Below are 10,639 nucleotides of genomic sequence, written 5' to 3'. Positions count from 1 at the left end.
GATGGAATAATTGCTTATACCGATGCATTGCTAAATGTCACCTCTTGGCAAGTCTGTACAGAGAAGCAAACTAGGATAAAACTGAGTTTTTCAACTTGAAAATTATTTTCAGCGATCCTTTTGACCAATAAAATCTGTTGGTTTCAGCAGAGTACTCTTCTCTGGCACTGGATTAAAATGACTGCAGCCTAATAATGCAAGACTTCTGTCCCTTTCCTTTAACCTAACCGCCACACTCTTCTTCATGTGTGCAATGTTATATATTCAGAAGAAAACTTCGCCAGCTCAGGCACTTATGAAACACATTCCCCACCCCCATCTAGCTTCAAGAGAATTCAATCAGGGTATTTTCTTCCCCAATTCAGACATACTGATGCACTGCTGGATGGTACAGTCCATATATTTTCCAGGAAACTTCTAAATGGAAGCAAGTGTGAAGTTTTCAAAAGTTGCTGATGTCAGTCACCAAGCTGCCTTAAACAAAAAAACTGCAAAAAGATAATACCACATTTCCACTCGTGAGGTTTGTGTCTTAAATAGCTTTATTGTCCCTTTGTGGATTTGCATGGCTACTTTCAGGGTGCAGAGGTTTTAAGCTGACTTTGAAATGAAGGACATTCAGTTACGACTGCAAGAAGTTCAACGAAAACTTAAAAAGCTCCAACTTCTGTCCCCCAGGGTCGGTAAGGTTTACTGTTTGTTGTGCTGCTGGTCTGCTGAGGACTGGACGCTGCTGACACGGATAAGGGCGGGCTGATGGCTGTTGCGGCTGCCACTGCTGCAGCTGCGTTTGGGGGGAGCATGGGGAAAGCCCCCGCGAAGGACAGAGGGAAGCTGTGTGCCGCTGCGGTGGCTGCTGCGGCTGCGGCATGGACAGTGGCCGAGAGGGACAAGAGAGAAGTGGACAGAGGTGGCACGCAAGGGGCCACGCTGCCGGTCGACGGCATCCGAAGGGCAGAATCTGCATGAGCAAAGGTGGCTGTGAGGAGAGCAGAGCCGTGGGCAGGAGGCACTTCTGAAGTTGTGGAGAGGCGGCAAGGGGTTGCCTCGGAGGCGTGGAGTCCGTTGGGTTGCAGCAGCGCTGCGGGCAGATGGTGGAAGGCCGCCGCCCAGTGGTGCGGGTGCAGGGCGTGGTGGTGGTGGTGGGCCAACGACGACGTCATTGCCGCCGCCTCCCGCTGGGAGGCGCACGTGCTGAGATGAGAGACCAGCCGCACACGCAGCGGGTCCGAGGAGTCCAGGCCCTCCACGGAGCTCAGGTACCTTGCCACTTCTGTTAAGCACTCTCGGAATCCGATGCTCATGAAGTCCATGGCGAGAGCGTGCGCATCAAAGTAGCCTAAAAAGGGGGTTGAGTAAAGTGGGGGAAAGAGAGAGATTGAGAGGGAGAGATTGGGGGAGGCGGAGGGGGGAAAATGATACAGTTAGACTCACCAGCCACTTATGTTCTCCTCCGTCCTTCCAAAGTTTTAAGTAGGACGAGAATCCTCTCTGAAAATATTGCCAGCGATTTATGGGTTTTAATGTTTGCAGAAGAAAGTGTATTTTGCAATTCACATGTGTGACAGCTGGCAATGCGATATGCTACAGTTGTTCTTGCAACTAAATATCACAGTGCGGGAAAAATTAGGAACATCCGTGTTTTAAACACTTTCAGGAAAAAAAAAAAAAGGTGTCTCTCCTTTTGTATTGTGGGATAGTAAAATTCCCCAGCAAATTTCTTCATAGAAAAACAGAGTTCCAGTCTGTCTCTGTCACATCAGTTGGAGATTAAAGGGCTTATCTGAAACATCCTTACTCTCTTGGCATTTTAACAAAGACGTGAACTGCATCTTAGCAGCTTGAAGACTTTCTTTAGAAATGTGCTAGAATCTCAAAGTCATACGTGCTTCTTGACTCAAAATGTTTTATCAAAGTGAAAACATCTTGTCATTACTTTGTATGAAAAAAATTCAATGAAAACAAAATGAAGTATTTTTTTAAAAATTTGGTTACTAATTTAAAGATCTAATTTTTTGTCAGGCAATTTAAGTCTGCTTTACTGATATGAGATTACTATACTATAACTTCTAAGTTTTTCTGAAGTTCAAATATATATATCTCCTTCACTGGTTAGCTTACTTTTTTCTGGCACCCACCCAAGAAAACATGTATCTTAACTGTCAGTGTGTATGTACACCTATGGTTACTACCATAAAAATGGCCGGAGCTGGGCCTCATTTATCTAAGTCCCTTTTTATCCAAAGAAAATACATTAGAATAGAAAATAGTAATGTCTCATTGTCATTATTACTATTGGGATGTCTGTATCCATGAATGAGAAATATCACATTATACAAGGTTATTTTCATCTCAGGCATTTACTACATTATCTTTTGAAGGTTTGGCAGATGAAAGTATTAACTGTTTGATTATTAAAAATTAGACTATCTTAATCTGTAATCAAAACACGTTGGAAAATTATAGTCACATATATTCAAAGTCCTAAAGCTAGAATTACAACAGAAATTTGGACATTCCAAAAAGACATTTGGGGTAGATATGTACACTATTAAAACAGAAATAACAACAGCACAAAGCTGATATAAGAATATCATGAAATATGAAAGATCGGCAACAAAAATAGTTATTGTCCCAGGACTTTGGCATAGTTAGCAAACAAAGCTCCCGGGATTAGGAGGAAAAGCTATTTCTGAAGAAGACGCCTCCATGGAAAGATTTCACATTTCAGTCCTCATGGTTCTCTACAGGGCTTTGCAGGCTTCTGACTTCCATGAGAGGAGGGAGGTAATGATTAGGGTAGACAGATCCAGAAACCCAGAGGGATTTAGAAATTTAGGTTACTCTACTAAATCCTCTCTAGGAAGTATTATAATACCACGATAGACTACAAATAATGAACCAAGAGAACTGGAAGCCTAGGACCTTCCAAGGATTTTCATCAGTGGCCATGAAGCAAGTGAAATTTGTGGTTTACCAGCTATGCTATTGTATATGGCTGAGTCTTCTGTTGCATCTTCAGGAATATAAGTTATGTAATTCCTATCCTGTTGTTGAATGCAGAGGGAAGTGATGATGAGCAGCTGTCTCCTGTGAACGGATCTTGGGCCAGCAATAGCATACATGTCCATACCACCTCCTCTGTGCCAGCATTGTTCTATAGGCTTTAAATGAATTAACTCATGACAACCTTGTGAGGTGGACACTATCACTGTCCTCACTTTGTAGATGAAAAAATTGAGGCTAAGAGAGAGCTAGTAATTTACCCAGGGTCACAGAGCTAATAAATGGCAGAGCCAGGGTTTGAAATCAGGCAACCCAGCTACTGAGTCTATGCCCTTCAACACTATACTGTGAGGCACCTGGGAGTCTGACAATGTGAACCCAAACGGCCAGTCTCCCTTCTTCAAGGCCTACACATTCTCCTGTGATCTCTAATGACCTGGCAGTCAGGCCACTTGTATGGAGCCTGCTTGGAAAAATCTGTTCACAAACTATTCTGGGACAAATTTTAGGACTGTTCAGGTAGCCAAGAATAGCAACCAAGATGGACCTCAGTTTTTATAATAAAGCCAAAAAACAATATTACTCTTTAGAAGTATAGCTCATGCCAAATATGTGAAACCCTGATAAGAATTCTTAGCCAGTGGCTAACAATGCCAAAGGAGGTGGAGCAAACAAACAACTTTTCTTGCACCATCACTAACTCAATCAGTTTCCTAACTTCCTGAGGTAGCAGTTGTAAACACAGAGTCATGAGGCTGGAGGGGCCTGCCTCTGGAGCTCATCCTGCTAGAGTAGGCCTCAAAGTGCAGCAGAGTACTTCTGTCTTGGGTCAAAGGCAAGGCAGTGGCCAAGCTGGGCTGGATCACTGGTTTCTATGATTTAATCCAATTCACTTCTCTATTATTGCTTGCATCCTATGCTATTCTTTATTCATTTAGAACAGTTCCTTGAGAAGGTACAGCCTGGGGTAAGTCACACCATGTGGGCTTCTCTATACAATGGCTTCCCAATCCCACACTTGGCACAGGTAAAAGATGGTTAAGGTCAGAGCTAATATCCTACAGATCTTCAGCAGTACGGCCATACAGGAGTTAAATACTGAAATACTCCCATACCAACTGGTAAACAGCTATTTCCCTCCAATGCCCTGTCCCTGAGCTGATCTAGAACCCATACGCTATGTAGTTAAAGGTTAATGCTGAGCACAGAGAGGACTCCAGGATTTAGTCGCAGCCCTTAACTTCTTGTGGTACCCTCTCCTTATCTGGTTGTTAAATATACCCAACAATACCCTTGGCTGAGTGAATATCAAAGCCTTCCTCGAAGGGTAAAAAACATACAAAAGGGTAAAAAGATGCAAAGTCAAATCTAAGTGATGTGTGGGGAAGCGGGAAATAAAATTTGAATAAATATTACAGCTTTTAGGATCTCAAGTCTATTTTTAACATGAGATGAGGGGCTCTCCCTAACCCCCTTGACAATTCCTCCCTACGTCACTATCTAGTACAGAAGACATCTCTCTAGGGCAATGGTCCTGGAGCACCTGCCTCTGTTTGCTCTCCTCAGGAATGATTCTGCTCCATTAATGGTTTCTAGTACAGAGATTCACTACCTGCACTTCAAGTGTTCTGTTTGGTCTAAATCCAAGACTGACCAAAATCTGAAAACAACATTGAAAATAATTTCAGAGTCACTTCCTTTGGAATACCTGAATTATTTTGAGTCCTAGACTCAATTTAATGAAAAGATGAAGAAAGAGAAAAAGATTGCCTCTAGCCTCCTGTTTATGTTTGGATGTTTGGATGTTTGTTTTGTCTTTCTGTACAGATTCCAGCATGCACTTCTTAAGTCCCAAACAAATCAGGCTACTGTGAATGATGCTTTACTCCCACAGTATTATGAAAGCAAACACAAGCCCAGGGTCAAGTGCTTCTTTTGTTCCAGAAGTTCTTTCCCACGAGTTCAATCCTGCCATTAGCATTGATTTCCATGGCTTTAATCTGGGACTGTCTATCTCAGCTTGTTAAAGAACTGTTCAACTATGACTTCCTTACAATATTAGAAGGGAAAAATGAAAAGAGAAAGGTAGAAAGGGAGAAAAAATGAAATCACCTACTTACCTTTACCCCCTGTTGCCTGAAGCATCTTCAAATGATCCACTGTCATTTGCAATATTTCAGCTTTTTCTAACTTTGCAGATCCCTACATAAACAAATAATAAAGTCCCCATAATTCCTACGGAAACTAATTTGGAACATTATACACTGAATTAAGCATTATGATGCCAATTTTCTCTCTCACTAGAAAATTCTAAGTTTAATTCTTTCACAGAAAAGTCTGAATTCTTTCCAAACTTTGCACTAATTACTGTGTCATACCTAACTAATGGCAGGTAGTATTTCCCATTTTAACTTTTAAAGACTAGAAGAAGGCATAATAAATGATTGTTTTAATCATAAGAATAATTATAATTATTATACTTAGATTATACTCCTAAGATCACTCCACTATTACAATGCAAAAATCTCAAACTTTACATTCACTCTCTGTCTTGGTTAAAAATATATTTTATTACGGGACATCCAATAGTCTTATGTAATACTGAAGTCTAAATCAGTTGAATAGTTAAATACCAAGTCTGGAAGATAAGGAGATAGGATTTTAGCAAATTATTATTAGAAGGAGATTTTTCAAAAGGAGAAAAATCTAATCAGAGGTTAAGGTAATTCATACTAGGCCACTGGTAAGCAGATCCACAAATAAACAAGGGAAGACTTTTAAGGTTTTCCCCTCAATAATAACCAGCAGGTGTCACTGTGAATTCCCAAGGTCATAAACAAGAGGGATAATTTACTACTTATCTAGGAAGCATCATAAATGCTTGAGGATTTTCAAACCTTTTAAAATAGTTCTTAATAAAATTGTCTTGGAAATATATTTTTAGCTCCCTCCCCCTCTTCTTTAAAATAAGGCAACCTCTGGAAACCAACTGAAATATAAATGCACCACCTCAAACTGTCTCAGGGGCTGACAGTGGCTTCTAATTTCCTGGAAGAGCTAAATAATTAAACTAATATGTTTTTTTTGAAAGGATACTAAATTTTATCTCAGGTTCCTATGCTTTACTTGTTTTGTGACAATTATCACAAAACAAGTACATGGTGAGAATGCCAGGATTATTTAACTGCTCTCAAGAAAATTCTTCTAATCATATTGTGACAGGGCCAGCTTGCTAGGATTGGTAGCCAAGCTCTGCAAATGGGAAAGCTTGTGTTTACGGTAACTAACTGCCAAACAACTGAGGTTTGCTTTTAAGATTTGTTTTAAGTCAGCATTTAAGGAAAAAATCTAACAAACCAAGAGAAAAAAAAAAAAATCCCCAAACTGACTGCTCCTCCTAACTACAGACATTTCAGTACTCAAAATTTTCGAAGCGTCGATTACTGACATTTTCATTTGCAGCCTATTGTCATTGAAAATGCTACTAATCAAAACTACAATTTCTATGGCATATATTGATTTTTGAAGACAGTCTCTGCATATAGACTTTTTGCTTGTTTTAAAAATGTATAATCAATAGCACATTACACCCTGTACTTTTGTCAGTGTTTAACTTTTCCATGAAGATGTACAAGTAGTTTTAGTGAAAATGACTAATAACTAAAACTGCAGTTTCTGGATAATTTCCAAGGGCTTGTTTTATGTTTGTAGATTCATGAAGTAAAAGACAAAATGGAATAAACAAACAACTACTGTCTTATACCCTATTTGAATTAAATTGAAAATTTTCAACAAGGACATGCTGCCATATCCTTTGAAAGATGCTCTTAAAATCTGTGCTATTAGTCATTGCAGCAGGGAGAGAAACTTGACTTTTCTAAAACCACAAAGGAAGATTTAAACATTTAACTTTTTACTTTTCAGAAGATTTTGCACACTTAGAAAAGGGCATTTATGACTGATTTGATTTTTACCAAGCTTCCCTAAATCAAACATCATCCAGTTAATCCAGGGATTAAAAATGAAAGCAAATGTCTTGGTAAATAAATTTTATTAGTATTATTATTTAGGAAATAGAGTTAAAGACGTTACTTCCTGGGCTTTGATTATTTTTTAAATAAAAAGATTTACTTTTTTCAAACAGTGTAAGAAAAAAATAATACTTTAAATATGTAACTTTTTTTTTTTTTTTTTGAAGAATACTACATACAGCATGGTTTTAAACAAAACCACTACTGGTATTCATAGAAAGAACAGAGAAAGCATGAACACTGTTACCCTTAAGGGAAAAATAAGCTAAAGAATGGAAATGTTTTTCAACTTCATGATGGATTATGTTTTTAATAGTTCTGCCACAACAAAGCATTTTATTGAAATAGCTGCTCTGTGCCAGATCAGGGAACATACACCATTATTTTAATGAGCTTTAACAAGAACCCACATTCCCAGATGAGAGAATCAGATTGTTTGAGCTCTTTTGTGGGCAGGGGGGAGTAGCTTACTTGTTTTTCAAAAGCAGTTGGCACCAGTCGTCTCAACTCAGATAAACTGTTATTTATCCGATCTCGTCGCCTTTTCTCTATAATCTGTCCCAAAGAAAGCAAAACAACAAAAGTTTATGAATACATAAATGATAAAATTCCTTAGAATGGAAAAATACAACTGTTACACATTAGGCTGAATTACATGAAATAAAAAGAAAAAAATAACACATACCCCTCTCCTTTTCTTCCTGGCCATAATCTGAGACGTTGTTGTTGGAGAGTTGGATCTAATCACAGAGCTAGTACTTTGCCTATGAAATAGGAAGAGTAAGTCAGGTGCTGCATTAACATAACAATCGTTTCTTCTGGGTACTTAATGGCACCCATTAAATATTCAGAGTGATTGCACAGTTCATTTCTGTGTTATTTCAACCTTAGTTCTTGCTTCACTCTTAACAGACTTTCATTCCAGCCCTGTTTCTTTTTAGGTAGAAATTATGCCTTAAAAAAATAGTTAATGGTTAACCCAGATGTCAAATCCATTGGCAAAATGTCCCTGAGCTTTTACTTGAGTTTCCCAGTGAAATAATTATGGGCAGTTATGGTGAGAAGTTAGATATTAGTATTTCCTAGTTTCACTCATATACATTTCTTAAAGGTCAACTAATAGCATCCCTCCTCTTCCCTTCTGTCAGATACACTGAACAAAGTAATACACCTTGTTAAAATAAGGGTCATGTTAAGGACCACTATCAAGAAGATATACAGCCGTCACATGTGGAACTTGTCCCTACATGCAATCTTTAAACAGAAGTTATCTTATTATTTCAAAACTTCCATTAGTCACATTTTACAAGAAAAACCCAACAAATTTGATGGGTTCTTTTTCATACTAATCTTTGGGAAATTAAAATTAGGTTTAGGACTAGGTAAGTGTTTTACTTTGAATATGAAACTGTAGGTGTCCTCTCAGCCTTCATCTAAGTTTAAATCTCTAGCTGCAACCCTCACTCAGTGGACTAATGAAAATATATTTTTATATTGAAAGTTTAATCAAACTATTATTTGGTCACATAATTTTTACAATTCTTTCTACTTCGTATCTGTTTCTCCTCATAATTCATGGAGACTGTGCTGCTTTATGTTCTCAAATTCTCCAGGTTCTTGTCATTTGTTCTCTTTCATTTTAGAAATGTTGCACACACCAGGTTCCTATTACCTCACCTTCTCACTTCTGGATCTTATTTCTCAATTAACTGTCCCCCTCATTCTCACTCCTTCTCTACTGGTTTCACCTTTCACAGACACTTCCGTTTTTTCAGACCTCATTTTTAAAGATGACATAACACTTGAATAGTTACTTTGCAAACTACGTTTCATGTAAATATCTTCGCTCTTGCTGATTTCAGGCTTTGGTTTGTATAAGAATAACATTATGAAAGAAAACCAGTTTTCCAAAGGTAGGAAGAATTTTGCTGTTTGAGTGACAGCTGCAGATAAATAATTAAAGTGCTTCTGGGGATGGGATGCCAATTAGAAGCAATTATCATTTGACCCGCCTTGGCTCTAAAATGCCTCGGTAATCTCCCTCTGTCACAGGAAAGTGGAGGTCTGGCTTCTGTGATCACAACGCCGATCTTTTCCAGACTTAAGTACAAGCAGTCAAAGAAAGGATGCCCGATCCGATCGTTACATCTGTCACTCACTAGCTCACATACGGTCAACCTGCACAGCTCAACCTACTTAGCCTTGACATCGCAGACTACTTTAATTTCTTCAAAAAGCAAGTCATCAGTCTCTCTAAAAGTAAAAAATCAAATTGTTTTTCTTTACTCCTGACCTATTTTGAAACTGTCCCCAAATACAGTTTCAGTGGCGGGAGCGTCTCCCGTGGCCCGTACGTGCCTGTCCGCGCGCCCAGCGGTGACAGCCGGGAACCTTGCCCTGCCAACTCCTGCACTCTCTTTTTCAGTCGCTCCCTAGTCCTCTCCGCCCCACCCCTATACTGAAAACCGACATCCCTCGCCCCACCCCAACTCGCGCTCTGCGAGCGCCCACCACTCAAAGTTTCTCGGGCAAAACTTTCCCCTCTCCGCCCGGATGCTGCGGAGAGGAGCCTCGGGATCTCCAAGGCGCCGCTCGTGCACAAAACTCCCCGACGCCCTCGGGCTCCGAGCAGCTCCCGCCGAGCCCGCGCTTACCCCGAGTAATTGTTCTCGCTCCCCACGTCGATGGTCTCGTCCATGTCGCTTTCGGAGGTCGTCTCCTCGCAGGGGCGCTTCATTGCGGCGAAGACGGCGCGGGGCGCAGCCCTGCCGGAGCCACGGACGCCGAGCCGGGTGCAGTGCCCTCCCCGCCCGCCTCCTCCCTCCTCCCTGGGCCTCGGCAGGCGCGGCTCGGGAGGCGGCGCGGTCGGCTCCTCGAGGCTCTTTCCCACGCCGCAACCCAGCTCGGCCGCAGGAGCCGGCGCCGGCCACGCCCCCCGCGCGGGCGGGGCCCCCTCACCAGCCCCCAGCGCGCCAGCAGCGGCCGTCCTCCGGGCGCTGCCTCCTAGGCGATCTGCGTGGCCCGCGATTGGCTGGGGCGAAGGGGCGGGACCGCGCTCGCCAATGGCCGCCGCGGGGCTCTGGCCGAGGCGTGGGAACGCGGCCGCGCACCTGGGACCCGGGAGCCGCGCGCGGGCGGAGGGGGGATGCGGCGAGCGGGAGCGCCGGCTAGCTCTCTCCCCGGGGGACGCGCGCGGCCGCGGCGGGGGCGGGCTCCGGCCCTCGGGTCTCGGCCCTCGTCCGCGCTCGGCGGTCTTGCGGGTGAAGTTTGAGTCCTGTGTTTAAGGAATAACCCCAAGCGCGTGTCTGAGTGTGAGCGAGCGTGTGTGACGTCGGGAGGCGCCGCGGCTTAGCCGAACCTCCCCACCCGGCTGTCCCTTGTCTGGACCAAAACTGCTGACTGGCCGACCCGCGCGGTCACATTTGCCCTCTGGGGCTTTCGAAAACCTTAAATCAAAGTTGCTTTTCTCCCTGACAACTCCCGAGGCTACTTCCGCGGCCTCTGGGCTGTGGACACATAAGGACGTGCGTTTCCCCGACCAGGTACTCAGCTGCTGGCGGTCGGAGGGTCTGAGAGGTCGGCACCGTACGGTTTCCGATTCT

At 42.4% G+C, this 10,639-nt stretch overlaps 1 protein-coding gene across 1 annotated transcript; it reads right to left on the bottom strand.

Annotated features, from left to right (window-relative positions):
• Positions 1 to 650: 650 nt before the first annotated feature.
• HEY2 (hes related family bHLH transcription factor with YRPW motif 2) lies at positions 651 to 9,774 on the bottom strand. Its single transcript, XM_063098118.1, has 5 exons — positions 9,692 to 9,774; positions 7,723 to 7,801; positions 7,509 to 7,592; positions 5,127 to 5,208; positions 651 to 1,339 (listed from the first exon to the last, which is right to left on the bottom strand). Exons 1-5 carry the CDS (start codon positions 9,772 to 9,774, stop codon positions 651 to 653), a joined length of 1,017 nt encoding a protein of 338 aa, XP_062954188.1.
• Between the last annotated feature and the right edge of the window lie 865 nt (positions 9,775 to 10,639).

Source organism: Cynocephalus volans, chromosome 5, assembly GCF_027409185.1.
Source record: "Cynocephalus volans isolate mCynVol1 chromosome 5, mCynVol1.pri, whole genome shotgun sequence".
NCBI lineage: Eukaryota > Metazoa > Chordata > Mammalia > Dermoptera > Cynocephalidae > Cynocephalus > Cynocephalus volans.
This window is presented reverse-complemented; position numbering and strand designations above follow the sequence as displayed.